Genomic DNA, 24,147 nt, shown 5'->3' with positions numbered 1-24,147 from the left:
CCTCCTGTCTCTTCTCTATTTCCCTCCACGTCTTCCTCCCTCATCCTCGCTTTCTCTCTTTCTCTCTGTCTCTCGCCTACATCTCTATCTGTCCTCTTGCAGGACTCAGAAAGAAAGGGCTTCATGAACAAGCTTTATGCCATTCAGGACGTGTGCATCAGCGTGCAGAATGCGCTAGATGAAGTGGCCTCCTATGGCGAGAGGATAAAGAAGTGAGTCGTAAGCCTGCTCCTCGGCACCCGGCCCGCTCTGCTCTGCTCCGCTCCGCACGTCCCTGTGTTGTTGTTTTGGTTGTGTTTTGTTTTTTTTCTGCCACGCTGGCCGGTTCTCTTTGCCAGCATAACTGAGTATAACTTAGTGCCGCTCTCAAGAATTAATGCCAGTGTGACACCCAACCCTGGGGAACAAATACAAAGACTGCTTGTCTTTATGTCCACTATATCTTACTTGACCTTGCATTACCTTTTATCATGCAGATATTAGATTAAATACACTGCATGCACACTTACACAAAAGCATTTATTTATTAATTTTTTACATCCCTGTATGTACTAACAGCCTTTTTTTTTAACATACGGTTCATACACAGAAAGTTTTGTTTGTTTTGTTTCATTAAAAGTTAGAGTTGAAGATACAAGTAAAAGAACTGGTTCTCAAAAAGTGCTTTTCTACCTCTAAGTGCTTTCTAACGTTCACACTCTAATGAATTCAAAAAGTTGTAAAATTTTCTCCCTGCAACCTGTTAAACTTTGCATGAAGTAACTTCCTGACTCATTCCTACATTATTTCTCAGCATGTTTGTGTTATATCTGGAGTGAGCATTGCTGCTTATATTACTCTCCTTCTCCTCTCTTTGCAGCACATTTAACTGGACTGTGCCTTTCTTAAGCTGGTTAGCTATCGTGGCTCTCGGAGTGGCCACCATCATCCTCTATTTCATCCCTCTCCGATACATTGTGCTGGCCTGGGGTGAGCTAATGTTGTATTGTTTATTACATCATATAGTATATAAGAAGATTCAGATCCTCTATCTAAATAAATCTGTGTGCCATGATGTTTTTTTGTGTGAGCACACAGAGACAGTACAACAAATATAAAGATGTGTCCGTCTTTCCTTCTTTCAATTCTTACCCGTCTGCCCCCACTTTTCTCTCTGCAGGAGTGAATAAATTTACAAAGAAGCTACGAGACCCCTACACCATTGATAACAACGAGCTGCTAGACTTTCTGTCCAGAGTGCCCTCAGATGTACAAGTGGTGGGTGAAATTTTATATGTTTCATTTTTTATGTCTTTTTTGAGATGACTATCATCATCTGTCAGTTCCAGGCTTGGACAAGGGCTAGGGCTTCTTTATTATCTCCTCTGTCTCCTCTGTTTTCTTTCCTCCTCTTCCTCGCGGTCTCTGGCTCCTCACTGTTGTGCTTTCATGTAGGCTGAACTGACTATCCATTGTTTTAGCCATACAGACATCTAATCTAATTATTTCAAAGCTGTTTCTGTGTTTTCCTATTAAAAGCTTCCAAGTCTAATTCAATTTCCACATACATGGCTGGAGCTGTGTAGTAAGATAACAAGGTTAAGTGAGTTTAGTGGCCAGCATATAACTAGGTTGATTGACTCCATACACGTACACTCACACACAATTACAGTTAGATGCTGTCTCACAGCTTTGCTAGTAATTGAAACAGAGTGTAAACCAAGACTTAACCAGCCCCATGCGGTTTTGCTTCTACATTAACCGTGAGATCAGATTAACTTTGTGGCTGAAGACTACAGATGCTTTCTCAGGTAAAATATAGGTATGTGTGCGTGTGTGTGTGTGTGTCTATGCTAACAGTAACATGCTGTGCTGCCCAGGACCAAGTGCAGTTTAAACTGCAATTAAGCGGCAGCTTGTGAAAGTTGTTGTGTTATCCAGCACCAATGGTTTCCATTGTGGCTGTTAGGCCCCGCTGAGCTGAGTTCAGTACGCACACACAAACGCACACAGATGGAGGCTGAGACTGAACGACCTGGGGCCTCTGATATGACCAATTCCCTGCCATATCATTGCTGACACACTTCCTCTTTGATCGCTTGTTGCCCGCAACTTCTTTCATCTTTACAGGGTCATAATCCTTGCTCCCCTACGCACCCCTGCCAGCCCCCGTACTCTCCCCCTCTCTGCCCCCGTGCAGTTTTACAGTTTTGTAGTTTACAGGGGCCTGCTGCAGCAGCAGGCACAGGGCAAGTAGCCATCGACTTAAATGAGCCCAAGCTGTCCCCTCTGGTGAAGTGCAGCCACCTTACACACCTGGAGCCTGGAGGAGTTGAAGGGTGAAGGGGCCCTTGCCTGGCAGGTATGAGGCCTTTACAAGGCCCCTAATGAGGGCCTGCTGGCTAGGGAAAGAGGGGGCAGACACAGTGCTCTGGTCTGGTGCCCATGCTGCTGGAGTTGTGCCTACTGTATAAGTAATACTGTAAGTGCTACTGTAATGGTTATTGCTGCAGCTGTTGGAATGGTAATTGTTGCCAGGTTTCACTGAGAGTTTGGAGGCGCTGAGAGCAGCGAGGGTGAATGAAGGGGTGAGAGGGGTAAAAATAGAGAAAAGATGAAGGCAAAAATAGAAAAGCATGAGGGGCGATGAGGGCAGAAAGCAAGAGTAAAACTTTGTTTTATGCGCCCGTTAAGCCAGTGCCAATGTTTATTTCTGCAAATAGGAACAGGTCAGTGAAATTCTGCTAGTCAAACCCGTGATGGTCACGGAAAAATTAGTTTTCCTGAGAAGGCACCCTGCTCTGCGGTCATTGGCTAAAAACAGACCGGAACGTTCTGCTCTGCAGTGCGTCCGGTCGCTGCCTCCGGTGGTGGGTTCACCTCATTGCCTGCCCCCGTCTCGCTGGGTCAAAGACGTCTGTGGGGATTGAGCCCTTGAGGCTTTCAAATGATGCACAGAGGTGCTGGGGTCTAAATGGAGTGTCCCCTCACGGGCACGTGTCTATGGCACCCAGTAGTACTGGTGCAGGGGCCCACTATGCCTGACATCCTGGATGACTAATGAATACTATTTCTGGGCCCCAGTGTGACCTCACACACATATATAATCACACATACACACACTCTCACACACAGAGTTTTCCCAGCCGTTGTGCATGTTAGGTGGGTTGGGGTATTTCAGTGTACTGTTCCGCATCATTTGAAGGTGCTTCAGTGCTGCCAGAACTGATGAGGTTCTAATGACTTTCTATACAAAGGGCAGCCACACTGGTCCACAGTTCATACGCTGCATATACTGCAGCTATAAAATAGAGCAAGGCAGAAGCTGTGGGACATAGCCTTAGTCTTCCCTAATTTTTAATTTTTCTTTATATTGTACATAGCATGGAAATGACTTTGCAGTAACATTTGTTTGTCAGCATTCGTACAGTGAATGGAAGGCACTTTACCAAAGGAAGCCTCGCAAAATACTGATACTAGGCCCGTAACAGCTTTGCCAGACACCCTGTAAAAGCTAAATCACCAGCGGAGCCTGGGATCTGCAGTTTCTTTTTACCACTTCAACAGTTTACTTAAATCATTATCTCTCTCTGTGAGCACCCATGTTAAAGGCTGGCGTGATGTTTAGCACACGTGTGTTTAAAGGAGCCACCGTCCCTCTTTGGATTACAGTTTCTTGTGTCTGGTTTGGATCTTTTGCTGGTGATAACGGATGATACCGGGGAATCCTTCATACCCTCTTAAACGAGGCCATGCTCAGGACCTTAATAGCGGCAAGTATTCCCTACCTGGTGTTTGGGAGGTGTCAGCGCACTAGTATGTTTTACGACACCATTAGCCATGTGAGCCAGGGAGTGCGTAAATGGGGGGCAAGGCAATTAGCATGCCAAGTGGCCCTTTATGATGGGTGTAAAGGAGCTGGATCAAATCCCCAATACAAAAATAAGCATGAATTCCAATTTAGCGCCTAATGAACAGCGGGCAGTCGGGTTAATATTTTTAGACAACATTTATGTTGGGGATGAAACCTCATCGGACATGCAGGGGACAAAGGCAGGATAGTTAAAGGCTGAAACGGTGCCAGATGCCATCACTCACATCTACTAGAGGTCTCTCTCTCCTTCGCTGTGCCCTTCCCACTTTTGCAAGAGGTTTAAACATTTCATTGCAAGAGGGCAATTAGTCACTATTCAGTCTGTGTCTTGTCACAACAGCTAACAGGCAAAAGTTTTCCTTACTTTTTTTTTCTCACTTACTGGTTTACGTCACCTCGGAATGCCTTTTCTCCAACACAACAATAGACACGATTGCTGAATCTTCCAATCTGCAGATGTCTGAACTGTACACAGCAGTGCTTCCCTGGAAACATTTAATAACCCTTATGCTCGTTTAGGTGTCACACGAGATGAAAACGGGCGAGTTTTGTGCTTTGCGGGAAAAAGGACCGAAAGGGAGAATGACATAGTGTCGTTAAAATATAGCTCGCTTAGCTTTTTTTTTTTTTTTGAATCAATTTATTTACTCGCCTATTTGCGTTTTTTTCCCCCCCCCACCTTCTTTTTTTGTTTTTTTGCTCACTATCAGCCACCTTGGTTTCGCCTTGTCTGTCTGCCCACACTGGCAACATCAAAACACCGTCAAAGGTTCAGTGTGAAAGGGGGTGAGAGAACATGAGAGGCAGTGAGGGAAGAGCAGGTCCTGGGATGCTTTGTGGGTAACACGGTTAAACGAAGCACTATGCATGGTACACGCTCCCCTTCAGCGGAGCACACTTCAAAGCCTGTTTTGCACTTGTACTGTCAACATTTGGGAAAGGAGAGGAGCGAGGGTGGAGCAGCCTTTGAGCAGTGCTGGGTCTTTACCCGCCGCTTCTCTTGTCGATGTTCCCTTTAAGTTCCCCGCTCGTGTACCAAATTGCTTGTGTGCTTGCTGCATTACCTCACTTTTTACTTTCCCCCCAATTTTGGTTCATTTTATTTTACTAACGTCCCACTTTCTCTTCGCCTCCTCTGCGTTTTCTTCTTCTTCTTCTTCTTTTTTTTTTTACTTTAACTAGCTCTTGCCTCCACTGGTTTTGGCGCCTGTGTGGGTGCTTTTGCGTGTGCGCTATTAGGTGAGGTGAGTGGGGAGCCAAGGGTGTAACATCAGGCGGGCCTGTCACCTGCGAGCTGGAATTGAACTTGTGATGCATGAGCCCCCATTTCTCCCGGCTGGCAGCTCTTCACAGTGAAAACTCTTGTTTTGATTGAAATATTGTTGTTGTTTTTTTTTCTGGCACTATTTCTTTTTGTTGATCCCCTTCGCAACTCTTCATGAGAAACAAAACCTTACTTTCTACTGACAACCAAACTTTTCTTTGTTTGCATTCACTCACAAACAGGAATTGTTTGGACAGGAATGTCAACGCACGGAATTAAATTGCCGCGTATCTTCTTTGCTCCTGTAGGCGTTTGGCCATATAATGGGACCGCAACCATTCAGTGATCACGCACAATACCTGTCCTACTTTTTGGATTCATACTGACTTGTTTAAAACTAACAGCGAAAGATGCGAATGAGCTACATATGGAGAAACACTTTATTAAAGTTGGATCTTTTTAATTTGCTTTCAGTTATTTGATGATGAGTACAATAGATGTCCGCGCTGACGTGCTGTTATTCCTTTGCTCGCGAGTGAATTCAATCATTCAGCAATTCACCCACTTGTTCTTCTACAGATGCACCACTGTCATTGATTGCAGTCAATGTGGGCACTCAGCCAGCACTGTCATGGTCCCCTAACAGAACTACCACTGCATAAACACACATACACACACACAGGGCCATGCAAACCCCTCTCTGTCCCCTGGGTTTTTGTTCTGTTGTCTGCTTTAGTTGGCATGGCTATAAAAGGATCCCCACCCACATATCTGTCATCACCCGAGCATCCACAGATATCCCTCTGTCTCACTGTCTCACCCAGTCTCTTCTTTCCTCTCATTGTTTTCTCTCCTTCTCCCTTTGTTGATTTGTTCTTTTTTTGCTGCCTATTTCTGTCCCTTCTTTATCTTGCTCCTCATCATTCTCCTTTCCTCTACCTGGATTGCCTTTCGGCGTGCAGTCTTACTTCTTTCCTGACTGTGTCCAACAAACAAACTGTATTTGTACAGCTGTATGTTACCTTGTATGAATACAAGTAGGTTGTTAGCTTGCCTTGTGGACAGTGTGGAGTATCCAGATCGGAATCAGAGCAGTCTGGCTGCTTAGTGAGGCGTAGAGAGCAACACATGCTGGCCTAACCACTCTGTAAGCACCTTAACGGGACATTGGTGACCAGCACTGTGAGACAGAGGAAGCAAAATAACCCAGTGTGCGTGTGTGTGTGTGTGTGTGTGTGTGTGTGTGTGCGTGTGTGTGTGTGTGTGTGTGTGTGTGTTTTGGTTTTTTATATGAATTGATAATGATAAAAAAGTGCCTAGGTTTTCTTTATGTGAGTGTCTGTGCATTCTTTCTCTTTGCTGGTGTTCATTTGTATATGAGTGTGTCTGCATTTTGAAGCACATACACACATGTGGACACACTTTTGTGTCTCAGATTTGGGCTTTGCAGGCACAGGACTGGAAGGCTTCATTGAAGCGACAGTGGGAACCAGTAAAAGCTGGATGATAAAGGCTTGTTCCCAGTCGGTGCTGAAAGATGCTGCTGTTCCTGTCCACAGTAGACAGAACTACCATGAGACAGAACAGAGAAACCATATTGATGTCGGTTTGTTGTCTTCCTGGAGAATCAGAGAGAGTGTCAGTCAGTCAGCCAGGCAGAGTAGCCTATAGTACATCAACTTAGGAGGGAATCCTCAGACGATTCTGGCTCTTTGGTGCAGTCACTGTTAAGTCTATTTTTTTTTTTTCCTATTAGTATTCCGATTCAGTGGCTAGTGCTTGTCGCTGCCTTGAGTTTGTCTAGACTAGCAACTGCATTTCTGCGCACATGCACGGATGTGCACATTTGAAAGCGAGTGTGACAGCCTCTGTTTGTTGATACTCAGCCACTGTGATGCCGTTTGCGTCTGACTGTCCATCACTTCCACGTAAGAGCAGTTTCTAGGATCGGCTCACCATCTTTGGAAAGGATTCTGTCAAGAGTGAATCAATTCTTGTTGCTGAGACATACTGTGACACTCCCTGAGTGATGACGCTAAGCATCTTATGAAGTGATGAAGTGAGGCAATACGCAACTAAAATGTCTGTTTAAAGCTGTTTAGTGATGCAGTGCAGATACAAAAATAATGTCCTGGTAATTTATAGGATTAAGGAGTAGTTTAACATTTTAGAAAAGCTTTGTTTTTCCCTTTCTTGCTGTGAAAAGAAGTGACGAGACTGATACCATTCTCATATGTGTCCATTAACCGGCACGGACATATAATGATTTGCACAGCTCAGTTTGGTATAAAACAATAGGAACAGCTTAGAGCGTGCCAAAGGTAACGAAATGTTCCTGCCAGCACCTCCAAAGCACACAATGAAGACATTATATCTCGTTGACTTCATTTGTACAAAAAAACAAATTTTAAAATGGTGACAACAAGACTCCAGGAGGTCGCTGCTCCTGATCAAGAAATGATCCACAGCAAAACCAGCTGTAAAGTCTCATCTGTTCTTTTCTGCACTACGTGAATTTTATTAGCTTTGGGCAGAGCCGAGCTAGCTGTTTCTCTCTTTCTCTCAGCTGAGCTAACCAGATGCTGGCTACAGCTCCTTATTTAGCTGACATATGTGACAGCCATATCGCTCTTCTCGTGTAACTCTCAGCAGGAAAGCAAATAAATTTATATCCCAAAATATAAAACAGCTTCTTTTAGCTGTGGCCTAATAGGGTCATGGTGTATACAGATGTGCAACAGATTGGGGCTTTACTTAAAGTAAAATTGTGCTTTTGCCTTCTTAGTCATGTTATTAGACGATGTCGCTGTTCTGCACTTAACAGCTGACGTGGGATAAGTGTAGGGCTGGAAAGCCCATCTAGAAGCAGGAGCCTCATCAGTTAGATGTCATCCGTACTGTCCACTCATTCCTGAGAAGGAGGAAAGCTCTCCATGTCAGATGTCTGGCGGTGACTGATACAGCTTTGATTATAGAGTGAAACATGGAGAAGAGATTGTATTTTGTCCCACGAAAATCTCCAGTGTGCTCATTTATCTCTCAGCCATGAAAATGATACAGTAAAGAGTCAAAATTTGGTCAAAAAATGTATTTTCCTGATATTTTTAATTGGCTCCTTTTGATCAAAATGTAACTATCCCTAAATTAGTAGCAAGTCGTATAATCCTTCTGATATAAAAGCAGTATGTATCAAGCTACATATGACGAGGAGTGTATTAATATTGCTAACCGTTATTAAAACCTTGGTTCTGAACGGGTTATGGTGCATTTTTCCTTCATTCTGTCTCGTTCCCATCTTCCTGCCCTTTCACTCCTCGCCATCTTGCTATACCAAGATGACTCTGTTGTCTCTCCAAGCTTTCCCATGAGCCCTTGCCCTGTTCTTTGTTTGTTTGTGTGATCCCTTCCCCTAGGCCACTGTAGCACATCTGTGAAAGTACGTGTGTATTTGTGTGCATCTGCGAGCGAGCACGCAGTCGGAGCTTTGAACAGCGCACACGTATCGTGTCAGTGTGTGCGCATGTGAGCGTCCGCATCTGTGTGTGTGTGTGTGTGTGTGTGCTGTAATCAGTGTGTAATCTCTTCCCTGAGGCCACTGTTCCACACAGCTGGACTAGAGCCTCTGGAGGGTTTCTGTGCTATTCAAGCATCCTTTGCTCTTTCCACCTGACCGGGTGGTGTGTGTGCGTGCGTGTTTCTATGTGTTTTAACAGGTGCAGTACCGAGAGCTGAAATTGGATCCCAATCCCAGTCCAAATAAAAGGAAGAAAAACAACCCCGGGTAGATGACTGCGTCCGCCCACCAACTCCTCTCTTCTCCACTTTTCCTCACTCGGTCTATTACTGGACACCGAGGAACAAGAGGACGACTCCTCTGGAGCAGCTCGGCTCAGCTATCCTTTAACATTTTTGTTTTTATTTCCTGTTTAATTCTCTTCAACTTTTTTTTTCCTATTTAATTACTCATAGTGTACAGTCGTTTCCCAAAATGTCCTTTTTTGTATGAAACAAAATGAGTGCGAGAAACCTCTTAAATTATTACCGTAACCATAATGCTTTAGATTTTTTTTAAAGGCAAGTGGAAAGGATGGATGAAATGACCTTTAGATCAGTCGTGTGAGCCACTCTCCTTGCTGCTTCTCTCCATCACTCTGACAGCTTGCCACAAGTGTCACACAATAAGTAAAATTAGTTTAACATTTATTCTCGCTGTTCCAAAAAAAAGAAAACGACACTTGGTGTGTTTATCAAGGTAGAAGCCTTATACCGCATTCAATTTTCTTTCTTTCTTTCTTTTTTTAAGCTCATGTTTAAGTTATTGAATGATTTTGTTAATATGTTTATATTTTGTAATTGTTTTTCTACTGAAGTGTGTTTTGTTTTCTCTCCTCTCCCTCTTGGATGTGGCAATGTTACTTTCACTGGCAGTAATTTGGACTGTCTCCACTTAACTCAGCCAGCCAAGTTGATTAGCAATTACGGTGGTAGCCTCCAGATATCTCCTTTTACACAAACACAAACCTGGATCAACAGGCTGAAGGCTTGTTTGTGCTTTAATACAATGGCCAGATTAACTTCTTTTTTTAGGTCTGAGTCTGTAGTAAACAATCGGTGTTACACCCGAAAACTTTATCAGTAGCTGTTGCCTTGTTGACTCATTTGAGCCATGTCAAAATCCTCTGTCATTCAATGAGTCGCCTCCTCTCTCTGTCAGGCGGCACGGCAGACTGGGCCCGCTGTCGTGGTGTTAATATAGATGTCACCCAGTTTATGCAGAGTGTCGTCAGGCAGTCGGGCCTTGAGGCAGCCGCAGCTCTAATCTTGTTTGAAAGGCTGGTCTCCTTTCCTCTCATCTCCCCCATGTGTTTTCCTCGGTGGCCACACGCGGACACACACACACATGCTTCTGCGCATAAGCATCTTGTGTTTCGGAGGCACAAACATCCTTCTCTCGCGTAAACGCGCAGTTCCTCTCAGAGATCTCGAACACACACGCCTTACTGTACCTACACGCTGACAGATGAAAAACATTGTATTCGAACAGGAACATTCTCCCCGCTCTCAGGCACACGCGCACCAACAACTGACACACAAACGCAAACATGCTTTCTGTGATGCTGTGCCCCAGGCTGGCCGCCCTCTCCATCTGCCCCACCTCCTGTGCCCAAAGCTCAACTTTGATCAGTCTTTCCAGAGACAGAGGCTTGTATATGTGAACTGTGTATGTAAGAGTGTTTGCGTATACGCATTTATGCAATCAAAGACAAGTTGCTTTTCTTAGTGTCGGTGTGCGTTACAGTTGTATCTCCCCTCCAGCTGTAGACTGACGCCTAGATCCAGTCGCTGTGCGTGTGTGTGTATGTGTGCGTTGCAGCAGAAGTGCCAGCTGTTACTTGGTGTAGAGTTTGCTTAGATGCTAGATGAGCAGCAAGTCATTGTGTGACAAGGCTCCAAGGGGACTTAGGCCTGAGATGTCAGGGAAGGAGGAGTGTACGTGTGTATGTGTGTGTTTTATGCTATTTCAGATCCTTCTTCCCGTCATGCTTCCCTCCATTTGCTCTCTCTGCGGTTCCCTCATTCGTCAGTGAGCGGGGTTGCGACCCTGTCTGAAGGGATGGTCTCCTGGGCTTCTCGCTGAGCATCTCTTGAAAGATCACAGCACAGGCTACATTTGAGGAGGTCTGCTCTCATCCTATTGATCCCTGCCTCCATCTCTCAGCCTCTACTTCTTTTGGTTTGCTCCCCCCCACCCCCCCCCACCCCCCTCCACCCCCCTTTGTCTGTCTGTGTCTCTGCCTTTATACTCTAAACTCTCTTCCCACCGCAACTAGCTCTCTTCTGCCATTTTGTCATCCCCTCACCTCGTCTGTCTACTCTCTCCGCTCCCTCCTTCCTTGCCCATCCATCTCCATGCTTAAATATCAACAGGCTCAGATCTGTCACTCCAGAGGACCACTGCTTTTCTTTTTCTTTTTTTTTTTGTTAAGGGAATCCACTTGAAAGACAATAACAGACTATCCCCTAAGAGCGACGTCGCTAACGGATTACAGCCTCCTCAGCAAACCCACTCTGTGACTCGTGAGGGATGGCTTTTTATAATGCCTACAGGGATTGCTAGAATACCTGATGTGTATGCGTCTACTACTATATGTAGTCATTTTACAGCAAATTGTGGTGACTATTGTGCGGCATTGCATCCAAATACTGTCTCTCACTCTTTTTCTTGTCATTATATTTAGTTTGGGCTCTGTTTTGAAGCAAACCAAAGTGTTTTTATTTTCTACGATGTCAAGAAGATGAGTTATAGAAAAGGAATGTATCAGACTGACAGTTTTAAAGAGAAAAAAAAAAGCACTTTTATTTGCACCAAGTTGAAATGAGACTATTTATTTTTTAAACCGTACTGTACATAGCTAATTACTTATTAATTTATGGTTGTATTTTATACAGTATGCCTGTCAATGATCTGGTGATGATGCTGTAAAGTAGGTGTATGCCTGCCTCATTTTCTAAGGTCTGTCTTTTTCCGCCTGCAATGTTGCCTGCCTGTGACATCATCTTTATGTGCCCAGTTCTGACCAATAAGAGTTTCAGACAGCAACGCTGTAGAAGCCAAGACAGGGTTGGGTCAAGGTTGGGAGGGGCAAATGAAAATGTGGTATATATTTCTGATATGAGTAATGGAATGCATCTGATGTATTTTACTCATTTAAAAAAAACAAATGAAATTAAAATATTTTTTATCATCTTGTTTTTCCTGATTTATTGCAACCCCTTTTTCTGTACTGATGAGCTTTGTTTCGAAGGTGCTTGTAGAAAGAAATGAATGAAATGTGGACTGTTGCTCTCAGTTTTAGCTTGAAGCCACCGCCACTCACTCAACCCACACCAACACATGGGCGTAGGCCCCTCTGCTCGGTTCAGCTTTGTGAAGCTCCTCATTCTTCACTGATGTCTGCGTGGCTGAAACCCAGAGCGTACATCACTGAGACCATTTGAGAGCACAACTGCTGGATAATTGTGTTTTGTGTGGCCAACATATAAACACCTCCATCTGTCAGAGCACCTTTCAGCTGACTTGCTCTTTACAAAGAAAAAAAGACATATCTATATATTGTTAAGATATCTGATAAATTGCTACCAGAATTTTGTCATATGAAGTAATGAAATAATCAAAGAATATATTTCACTTTTATTTATAAACATGCAAAAAAATATAATTTGCACACCAATGAACGCGGCATTAAAAAAAATAAGAAAAGAAAACATGAGGTAGCAACACTCGACACTGAAATGAAACATTAGTGGTGTCATACAAAAACATGCATCTTGAAATATTAAAAATAAATAACATTTACATTTGAGAAATATTTGCGAAACACAGAACTTGTAAAACTCCCCAAAATGTACAATATAAACAAACCAAGCCAACATGAACATTAGGTATTAGTAGGTATAAAATTGTAGCACTTAAGAAATGAACAGCTTTGAACTTAAAAGGCATGCTTGCTTTAGAGGCAGATACCCACAGGAAGACTTTTTTGCCCTGTGGACCTATTTTAAGGCCCTGGCGAATTTTAAGACCATGTAATAAAAAGTTACCTTTTTGTTCACTTTCACTCACAGGTTATGCATTTAAGTCAGCTTCAGTGTGGTGTAAAGTGATCCTTTAACCTTACAGATCACCTACTAGTGCTTCTCCTCGCGACCTAAGATCCTCTAATATCTTCATCAGGAACTGTGTGTTCTCTCCTTTGCACTCTATTACACCCTGAGACACCTGCCCCTGGTACTTCCCTTGGCTGAGCTCCCACAATGTCTCTACATCTTCTACCAGCCTCACTGCCCGCTGGTCTGCCCAGCCCTGAGTCACTTTTTGGAAGGAGTGCCTCTCCAGTGCCCTGACCAGCCGGTAGCCCAGGCTGTGGTGCTTGTCGCTGGTTGGTGTGTGGTGAGGAATGCCCGTTTCCCTGAGGTAGGAGAAAATGAGTAGGGACAGCAGAGATGATCCAGCCTCCAAGACGGGAAGGTTAACTTCCGTTGCTTTATTTCTCAAACACTTTGTGTCTCCAAGCTGTGCACTATGGAGGAGCTCTTCCCTCTGATTTGGCTCAGAGACTAGATCCAGCGGGACCCGACCGTGGCCATCCGTCTGGCGTAGAAGAACAGATCCTGAGATGGGACAGAGATGTACAGGATCAGATCACACAAACTACTTTTTTCTTTTTTTTAAATCACAAATTAAAGCTACTTGTTCTGATACGACAAAACATTACTCCATAGTCTTTAAAGTGACAATGACAACAGTCAGGGAGGCACTACTGTCATAAGTGTCCATATGTGAAAGTGCCTTAGTAAAAATTAGCGCAGAACATTAGAAACACAGAGGTTAACGTTGGGCATCTTTCTTCGCCTTTAGACAATAATTCTGATGGCAAAAGAACCAAACGGGACAGGTTAAAAAAAAAAAAAAAAAAAAAAAAACACAGAGGTTAACATGTACTTGAAGCTACGGTGCAGTAGAAAAGATCCGATTTTAAATATTTTTAAGTGGCAGATTGGTGTGAGACTTTGGGGTTAATGAGTGTAATGTAAACAGGCAGCTGAAGCATCAGTGACAACAGTAGCACAGATAAAACTGACATGCAGCCAAAGCTACCTTCGACTGCAGCGTCATTATCAAATAAGGCGGAAGAGACACGACACGGGTCAACGGCAGGACACAGGAACCGATCTAAATCGTGCATTTCTGTGTGTGCGCACTAACAGTACACAGATACAGTGACGGAGAATCACCCCCCCCCCCCAAACAAAAAACAGTGTGTGAAGCAGAGAGTTTAAATGAACAGCTGTTGTCCCAGTGGCACTCACTGCCAGCTGAGGCTTTTAGCTCACTTCAGCAGTAACATCAGCTGACACCTTGTCTCAACTCTGTGACTGGCGGGTCACTTTGTGTTTGTGTAAGGGTTAGTGACCTGATGAAGGGTCTGCTTTTCCTTCCTTTTATGTGCCCCTGTGAGTGAGCTCATCAGAGAACAGGGTGCTACTGGGGGGGATGACTAACTAGTGACTGTGACATCAGCAAATTGATCTGTTAAGCTTTGATACAAAAAAGAAAAAAGTGGCTTGTAACAATAACGCCACTCAAGTTACGCATTAATCCATAACATCTGTTATTGTGCTGCAAACACTCCATCTAGGCTCGTAGCTTCCGGGAATTTCTATACATTCAAAAACACCTCCAATAACCCTGACATGGCCCTTTCAGACATGCTTCACTACATTCAAACTGAAGATGACAGTCTCTGCTGAATGTAACACTTTTTCCGTCTCCTTTTAGAAAGCCAGCAAAGTTATAATGGTGACATTCACCGTCCCCCCCTTCCTCTACTCTCTACTCTTCTGCTTCTCTGTTCAGGCTGAAAGCCATTTTCCAGTGTCAGACAGGCCCGTGTGCATTTAGCCTACGTGGAGCGGGTCGAGTCAAGTGTGAGCCCTTTGTTTGCTTTCACACAGACCCATTTCTGTGGCAAACTGCTTTTGATGGCACTTGACTGTTCAACCTCGGCAATGCTGCTGCCACTTGTGAGCAAGTTTACGGCTCTGTGGAGGCTCGGAATGACACACAGACAGCTGAAAGACTGCTCGATACCACTGCTGGCAGTTGTTTCTGTTTGACAGACACCGTGGGGCTGCAGGAAGCATGATGTTTTAAAGGAGGGACAATCATGTGCGTGTGTTGCATTGTGACATAAACCGCACTTACTAAGCCTCCCAGATTCCATTTTTATAAAAAGCCATCCTTTTTTTCCCCCCCCTCTAAGCGACACTTAAAAAAAAGTTTAAAAATGAAACATTATGAAATTTGAAATTGCTCTTCATCCCTCTGTCTGCTACACTGTTTGTAGCAGTTATGAGATAATCGATGAGAGCTCACGTAGCCGTTAGTGGGGAAGGTCAACGCTCATCTACCTTTTAGTGCTTCAAGTCTGAGTGGCAAAAACTCAATCTGCATAAATTGTGGCATTAATCTACATAAACTTTTACATAAGCGAGCAAATTTCGAATGCTGGGGTCAGGCGTCGGGGGCAGCAGTCAAGGACGTAAGAGCACAGATTTGATCAAAGTGGCCACAGGAGAAAGGTGGAGGGTGGGGGGAGGCGAGCGGGGAGAAGAAGCAGAGCGGTGTATGTGAAACGGAGTGAGATTGTTCACAGCAGGTCATAATCACCAGGTTTCTATAACAAGCTGTCTTCGCCATTACACTCATCCACTGTAATGTGTGAAGTCAACCCTGGCCCACATTGTAGAAAGTTTCAGGTCGACGTTCTGGCATTTTTTGGTAAGTGTTAGCTGAAGAAGGGGTGGGGATCTTTGTCTTTTCCGTATGTCTTTCTGTATTTTCTATATTATCTCTTAAAAAATAAAATAAAATAAAATAAAATGAAAAATAGGGGACGGCTTTCTAAGTAGTACTTTTTTCCTTTTTCACAATCTACCCTGTTGTGTGTTCCTTTGAGAAACTCAGTGCTTAATAGAGCTCCACAAGTGGGCTGTAAGTTTGTGCCATGAACCCAAGCACTTTGTAGAGTGTTTTCAACTTAAAGTGGAAATAAGTAAAGAGGCAAGACAAGGTTCAATTCAATCACTCCTAACTTAATTCTTCTCTTTTCATCAAATATGAAAGCAGCAGTCCTCTTTAGCTGCAATGCAATGACCTTTAAGCTGCTATTGAGCAAAGAAAACAAAAACAAACACGAGAGGGCAAACATCATATTAGAAATAGTGCAAGAAATGCACATTGGATGAAAATGGACATGTGGGGACAATAACCATACAAAACATCACTTGCACTATAAGACAATACATTTGTAATTTACAATCAGACAACGGAAATCTTGCACTAGAATAAAAAAAAAAATGAAGTGATAACGTGTGTGCTTTTTTCCCCAGTGTTCTCCACCATCATCACATTAAAGCCCACAGACAGATAGGCTTCAACCAAAGTGATGACACTGGTGATGGGGAGGAAGGGGCCACCTTAGCACAGGCCTGGGCTCGGCTTGCCAGAAAGCCCGCGAGGCTGACTGTTTGAAGGCTGCATGTTTGTTTGTAGAACACACAGCTGACTGTGTGACAGTGTCTGCAGTTTGTCACATTTGCATGATAACCTGCCTTATTTCCATTAAGCGTCAGCTCATGTCTTTCACCTTTTCATATTTGTTTTTACTCGTTCCATCGACTGAACAGAAGAATCAGTCGCTCCTTATTATCCATCATAGGACATGAGACACTCTCTAATGTTCCACCACACGGCTCTACTGCACTTGATACAGATGTCAATGGTCATATCCAATGCTAAATTACATATTTCAACATAACAGAAGACACGGAAATAGCATCACGTGCTGCTTATAATGTAATACATGTATACAACACAGTGTTATGAGACTACCGCCTGGGGAATGGTTTTGGTGCAGGGACTGTGACTGAAGTGAATCCAGGTATTGGCGCTGGGTGTCAGATATGCTGCAGTGGAGATAAATACTGCACCTGGGGGATTACATGAGAGCATAGGGTAATTACACCAACCTCTGTGTGTGTGTTTGTGCGTGTGTGTGTGTGTGATGCAAAAATACCCCACTATAACCTAAGCTCTGAAGCTACTAGCGGAGGGAGGAAATTCACATGCTGAGCGAAAGCCACTGCCTGATGCACCAGCCAGATGCAGTCTGGCTGTTTCACACCACACAGGCATTTACATACAGAGCGCAAAGCCCTTTGGCCTTTAGAGGGCAGGCGAAGACAAGAAATATAAAAGTGAGAGTGGAGGAAGGGAAAATTGGCGCAAAAAGAGGGAGGGAGGGAGGATAGGAGGGAAGGAAAGAAAGATGCAGTGCTCCCTCCCCCTATGTCTCTCCCTCTCTCTGTCTCTGGTCTGAGGCTGGGGCTAAGGCAGACAAGCTGGGAAGCAGGCAGCTCCACAGCATGGTAAACATCCTCTCGCTCTCTCTCTCTCCCTCCCCCCACCCCCCTCTTGCTGCCTGAAAAAGAGAGGCAGGGTGAGTGTGTGAACTGCAGCCAGGGGCACGGCATCACTTATCCACAGGGAGCTGCTAGCTAGCAACTAGAAACCACAGCAAAAACAACAAGGCCAACCAAGTGACGCACCAAAGCAGCCAGCGGAGAAGCATCAGATGTGGAACAACCAGACAGACGAGTATGCTAAAATCCCCCTCTGTAACAGCAGTGTCTGAACACTCAGTGATATTTCATTTACCGATATTAATGGAGGAGCAACTGTACTAGTTTGGCTATATTATTGTTACCTCGTTAATTCCCATTAAAATATTGCTGGCATTGCAAACAGTTGCTATGAACAGAAATCTGTGTTTTTCAGCACGGGCGAGCATCCTTTCAATGTGTTGCTGTGCTCTTCACTCAAACAGTCAGCTGTAGTTCTTTGTGAACCTCCAACACAGGTAGTCTTCCAGGGGTCCACACAAAGGCACAAATAAAGTAAGACAAAGGTATAGACAGCAGCTACAAGCTTTGTGTAATCCAACACCACTACAGTCACTTCTAGTTATAATGGGCATCAAATATGCTTTGACTTACTGGATGCAGGGCCTTTAGCACCTTAACTCTTTCCCACTTGGACACCTACTAGGTATCAGGCCTGCTTCCAGAACAATAGTAACGACTGGGTGTACATCAGAGGTTATTGAGGATGACCTCTGCCTACGCCGCTTACTACCCTTGCTTTTCTTCAAAAAACCTGGAACCTGTTCAAATGGTCATCAAACCACATTTTTATTGCGATATACTCATGTTTCAAAACTCATCATTAAGGGTGCTGGGGAGATTGTTAGACTGGAGCTCTAAATGAATCCTTAACTGGCCTTGAATCACCAGTAAATGATCACAACTATTACAATTATAATTTGGTATAAATAAGCATAAAAGTACCAACAAAACAGATTATAAAAACACACACAAAACATATTTACATGCAAAGTGCCAACTAGTACAATAACTGAATGTATCTATTAATCTAATTAATTGTGTCTTATTTCCCAGTCAGTAAATCCCCAAAAAGTTAAATTTGATGACATCACTTAGATGAATCAACTCTTCATTTCTGTTTTTGTTTTCTGGGACAGGCTGGAATAGGATACGAGCAAAGACGAATCGCTTTCACTTCCACCTCATATACAGTCCTGAGCTAAAGAAAGCCTTTTATAAGAAAAGGCTAAATTATGATTAAAAAAAAGAGAAAACTTTCAGTCGATCCAGTCACATTAAACAACTTTTTTACAGTTTTTTTTTAGCCACATTTGCGAGACTTGACTAGAACTTTAAAACAAGGACTTTTCAGTTTTTTATTGTGTGGGAAAAGTTTGATTTGACAAACTTCAAATCACTTTACATCCCAATTGTTTAAAGAATGAATAATGACTTCCACTACATACAATATTTTCTCTTCTCCAAAAACAGCTTCAGAGGTGAGCTGGAGGTGTCCTTAAGTACTTTAATAATTACAACACTCCATTCACGCTGCTGTATTCAGCTCGTCATTGAAAGAACGGTTTAAGCAAACACACTAAACTGCTGTTGAATGCATTAGCTTTCACTACGACCCATTCCTCCCAAGTTCAAACATCAGCCATTGTTGCCTTCTTGTTAATGAATTTCAAATATGTTAAAAAAAGTCTCTTGCCTGTACTTTTTATTACCATAATTTTTAATATACCATTGAAATCCTCGCAGAAAAGTCCCTCAACGTTTTAATTTAAGCTTCAGAAGAAAAAAAAAACGTTCTAACATTTTTATTCTTGTGGACCGTGTGATGATTTAAGTTCACGGCTGGAACACAGGGACAGACAGCAATCTTCATGGCCAATAATAAATAAATAAATAAAGATCTCCTAGTCCTGTGACCATGCTGTTTTCTTTACCCTCCTTTTCGGTCAGCCAGGAAACAAAAGAAATGAACTAAACCTTGAATCTCAGCCTTGTTTGCGGTTGGGAAGAGCACACTTTCAACACCTACAAATTCATCGTCCACCCCTTCATGTAGTCCTTTTAAATAAACCCTGAACCTTGTAGGTGAAAGAGGACAGCAAAGTAAATAAAAAACAGAAAGTTTAATATTCCTTGACCTCTGCCCTCTCTTTTTACAGAAGGTAGCTCTCAGTGGCCTTCATGCTCACTGAATACTGCAGCTGTTTAAAAGGGAAACAGAAAGGGCAAAACGTGCCTTTCTATATTATAAGTGGTGTTGGGCATAAATAGCAGGCAAGAAGCACTTGCTAGCAAATCTCAAAATCACCACATTCATTTTTGGAACATCTATATAATCATTTATATAAAAACATACAGAGTTTCTCTGAAAAGGGGTCACACCCTTATCTTGGAGAACAGCGAAGAGTAATCAGGAACACCGCTGGAAAGAGGCTCCAGATTTAATCCACGGCAACTGCCCCCCCTAAAAAACAAACAAACAAAAAACCCACCCCAAAAATCCCACAGAAATACAGGTATGTGTGAGTCTGCGTATATTTCGGGGGGTAATAAGAGACAGGCAGGAAGAGAGAAAGAAGACTCTAGTCAGAATTCCCAGCGAGGAAAGTCCTTGAACTACAGCCTGGAGAAACCTGCAGTTGAAACATCCAACACTCCGGAGTGAAGCCGAGGGCTCCAAACACAGCTTCACCTCTAATAGTACGAGAGCTCAGCTCCTCACAGTTGCCAGTTCAGGACCCACGGGGAAATAAGTGCTGAGCAGAATGAACTTTATTTATTTCTTTACCATGCTGACAGTGAAAAGGCCCAAGTGTGTCTAAACAACTACCTGTGTGTAGTGTGTGTGTGCGCGCAGATCTATGACAGAGACGAACCACGTTGACTACAGCTGTCCAAGGGGACCGTGTGTTTCTTGTGCCACTGAGCAAATGACATCTTTCTGCTCCACAAACACTAGTTTGCGTTAATATCTACCGGGATCACAGAATCTAGCGTGTGTGTTTGTGTGTGCGTGCATCCAAGACATGCACAAATGCACAAAAGCTGAAAGAGGAATTGAAGAAGCAGTCATGCAGCAACTTCTCTGGGGTTTCTGAACCCAACTTAAGGCAAATAATTGAAGTAGAAACATCCTAAAACACTTAAACCTGAACAGTTACTTCCAACTTTTACATTCTTTCTCTTCAAGCATCTTTAATCTCTTCGTGAGAATCCCTTCGTGTTTACAAGTTGAGGTGGACTAGCCGCGCTTACTAACGTGGTGGGGAGTATTTAGAGGACGCCATCAGTGATTACGGTCACGGGGCTGTGTGGTGACAGCTTAAAAGCTCTTTTCTTTATTTTTCTCCACCCTCTTTGCCGACTGACACGCCTCCTCTATGCGCGTGCGTGCCAGGTCTGAACTGCACAACTAAAGGCTCCGGGTCATTTTCCATTCCAATCAGGAGTACCGGCTGCCATGGCCACCCTGCAAAACGTATAACACTTCTACCAGCTGAGAAAGGAAGGGACACGAGGAGCAACAGCAAACATACACTCATTAAAGCATTTGAGACTCATGAAAACGTTTTTGCGTATGTAGACACATACACGAAAATATATAGCCAAGGACACTTCAATACAGTGTTAAAAACAAGCCAAACACACGCAAGCAGGGTCATGTGGGGCAGCCTTGGGCAACGGGAGGAGGAGGGGGAGAAAGCAGTGTCAGCCTTGCCCTCAGCCATGGCATCCTTTCATTGCCAGCTCCATAAGCCTGGAGGGACTGAGGTAGAGTGGGTAGGGGGTGGGATCTAGCCCTTCCTCCCCCATACAATTCATCCTTTAACACACACACACACACACACACACACACACACACACACACACACACACACACACACACACACACACACACACACACACACACACACACACACACACACACACACACACACACACACACACACACACACACACACACACAGGCCTCCAAGCAGACAGGCTTACAAAGGGGTGAGATCACTCCCAAGTAAAGGCTTTGTTGGTGTGCCAGTGTCAGTATTGCCCTCTCTGGCCTACCAAAACCTTGGCAGCTAGGTTCAGCTTGTCTGCTGGAAACAACTAGGACAACAGGGTGAATGGCTCGATAAAAAAAATATAGTTTCGGGAAATGCAGCATGCACTCAGAAGAATAAAACACACAGGAATATAATAAATAGAGATGCATCTGGCCCACTAGCCTGTTTTCCTATCATGGGACGGTGAAACAAGTGTACCTGGCCAAAATTTTAAAAGCAGTCTGATGTATGGGTGTTAGAAATGCAGCCACAAGCACAAAAGTCCTGCTTGAGTTTAGAGTGAAAAATTGGAATGAAGAACAATATAAAGATGGTTATGGTAACTAAGCAGGATGCAGGCCCCAAAGCCAAAACTTTCCACGTTTAACAGCCTGGACGTAAGAATCTAAAAAAGAAGAGCAAGAGGAAAAAAAAGAAAAAGAAAAAAAAGCCTAGGCCTACTGATGGTGTCCATGGCAACAAGATGGAGATCATGGAAAAGAGACCCTGAAAGACAGTACAGCCTGGAGTCAAGAGGACCACCTCCTCACCAACTCCCCGCTGTAGCCTTTAGACAACCCGCCATCAAGGTGTGAGGAAATAGCAAACAGTCGGGAGAGACTGAGTGAGGAAAGAAGTATAATGTAGGAGCCTCCAGGTGTTTCAAATTGAGAGAATTTTCATTCCTGTTGTTCTGTTTGGTCCCTGCAAAAAGACCTGGCCTAGACAGTGAAGCCAGACGTCTGCCACACACACACACACACACACACACACACACACACAGAGACAGACACACACATGCACGCACAGACACCCGCTTCCAATTTTATAGATACAGATAGCTGCTTCGTCTGACCTCTTTTAATTTGCTCTCTCTGCTGTTACTGAGGAAGGAAGGAAAAAAAAAAAAAAAGAACGGGGGGAGCGCTCTCTTGTTTCCTCTCCGGGACTAAACAATCCCAGTCTAATTTATTTTTTGAGGACAGAATATGTACATGTGTTAATGGGAAAGTCGAATCAAATTAACTATAATTAGTCAAACTGAGAAGTGAGTTGAAGCAGAGGTATGTTACATGGGGGACTGGTTCAATGCTGGCAAATATCACCCCTCCCCCCAAAAAACACACACACAGTAACACACACAGACATTTTCCCAAGTCACCTGCTGCCATACCACCAGCAACGCCACCCTCTCCTGAGCTCCGACACGCGTCACACTCACCTCAACCCTACTGAGCTCAGACTGCATGTGGCACGCAAACACGCAGACACACAAACTACTTTTGTTGTGACACATTTCCGCAAAAACCCGCATGTGAATTTTGCAAGCGGCGCACCCTGACTCCTCTAATCTTGTCAAAAAGACGTTAACAGACATCTTACGAGGCGATGCTGTAATCTCTTTGGACAGACACTGCAGCGCCGGATTGCATGTGAATTATGAAGGTTAGCAGTGGGGGCAGAGAGAGGGAGATGGTATATATGATCTAGAATTCATACAGTGAAGAAGCAGCCAACTGCTACAGCTTCTGGGTCGCAATGTCAATCCTGTTTCTGTACCAAACAAGATTTGCCATTTGCAGCATATTAGAAAACATTAAAATTCTTGCCATGTTTTTATCGAATGGCTTAAACTATGACCAGTGTAAACATTTATAGGGTGGTCCAAATTAATTGGTTTGTCCCTCCATGATGGGTAAATATCTTTTTTTGTCTTTAAACACCCACTTCCTAGTCTGCGGCAGACACTTTCTGCCATAAAATGCCCAAATGGGCCCATCATGAGGTCAGTTTTTTTTCCAAACTTTTCAAACTGGAGAATAAATAGTATCACATGTGATGGACAAACTCAAATCGATGTGGAACATTGGTGGAGTGCCGCTCTAAAAGCGTTCTCATCAACAAGGTCCTTATTCTTCCAGCAGGGTAATTAAGATAAAACTGTGGCCTTGTAAATAAGGTCAAACACGACATTCAATTGCCTGATACGCTTGACTACATTTGTTTGCTTTGTTGGACTCAAAGTTTATCTTGGCTACAGCAGGAGTGATACTGTGTATACCTAACATATATTCACCTGTATACACAACTGAGTTTATCATATATAATATATTTAATATATTTCTAAATTTTAATATGCGAGCTGCTAGAAGGCCAAATGCATTTCCATTTATTGCTTTATCCATCCATCTACAGTGGTCCTATATACTCTGAAGTCTGTTACGCTGCTGCTGTCAGTGTAATATTTATGAACTTCAATTAAACAAGTTCAGAACTTATACATTAGCACAAGAATATTGTATTTTTTTAATTAAATGAATGTGTGAAATTTTCTTACTGTTATGCTTTACTCTATAGACACAGGAAATCACTCAAACATGTTAGAATTCAATCACCTTCCCACCATTTCAATATTTGTGATGTAACTGCAATATTTTAGATAAAATAATCTCAAATTTCAACACAAAATGCTGTAGCAGTAGATTCTTACATATCAGACTTGGAAAGCAGACTTTTCTGTTCCTGCAGCCTTCTACCCTCTTTTGCCCAAATCTGCAAATCTCTATATAAGGAAGGATGTTATATTTACAAAGCTCTGCAACATCAACTATCAGAGTCAAGAAATATATGATAATGACTTAGTTGTTGTAGAACATGTTGCAGAACTAAGTCTTCTTGAGACTGAAGACTTGGATGAGTGATGAAATGTTTCTCCCACTGATCTTTCTCTGGTCATTTCTATATGTTGACACACTTGTAAGAATCATAGTTTCTAAGTTATGAGGCTTTTTGTCAGTTTCCGCCCAATGGATCACTAAGTGGACTTTGAAGACGTGGATGTAGGGCAAATTGTAATGGATTGTTAACATGATCCCACTCTACAGCCATACAGGATTTTATCAGAATTCACGCAAAAGTTTTCGAGCTATTGTGGCTACATAGAGAAAGACATAGACACACAAACT

The 24,147-nt window shown here is 43.3% G+C and overlaps 2 protein-coding genes across 5 annotated transcripts in view; one reads left to right on the top strand and one right to left on the bottom strand.

Annotated features, from left to right (window-relative positions):
• Positions 1–11,801, top strand: part of mctp1a (multiple C2 domains, transmembrane 1a) — a 132,140-nt gene extending 120,339 nt beyond the window's left edge. The window contains exons 19-22 of the mRNA XM_039621225.1: positions 103–212; positions 860–969; positions 1,160–1,257; positions 8,831–11,801. Of these exons, the coding sequence (XP_039477159.1) occupies positions 103–212; positions 860–969; positions 1,160–1,257; positions 8,831–8,902 (390 nt within the window). The 3' untranslated portion in view covers positions 8,903–11,801. The remainder of the gene's footprint in view (positions 1–102; positions 213–859; positions 970–1,159; positions 1,258–8,830) is intronic.
• Positions 11,802–12,303: 502 nt separating this feature from the next.
• slf1 (SMC5-SMC6 complex localization factor 1) overlaps positions 12,304–24,147 on the bottom strand; it is a 33,635-nt gene continuing 21,791 nt past the window's right edge. For all 4 annotated transcript variants that reach the window (XM_039620725.1, XM_039620726.1, XM_031729730.2 and 1 more), the window contains one exon: positions 12,304–13,289. In XM_039620725.1, the coding sequence (XP_039476659.1) occupies positions 12,793–13,289 (497 nt within the window). In that variant the 3' untranslated portion in view covers positions 12,304–12,792. The remainder of the gene's footprint in view (positions 13,290–24,147) is intronic.

Source organism: Oreochromis aureus, linkage group 12 (genome assembly GCF_013358895.1).
Source record: "Oreochromis aureus strain Israel breed Guangdong linkage group 12, ZZ_aureus, whole genome shotgun sequence".
Classification (NCBI taxonomy): Eukaryota; Metazoa; Chordata; class Actinopteri; order Cichliformes; family Cichlidae; genus Oreochromis; species Oreochromis aureus.
Note: the sequence above shows the minus strand (reverse complement) of the source record. Positions and strands in the feature narration are given on the sequence as shown.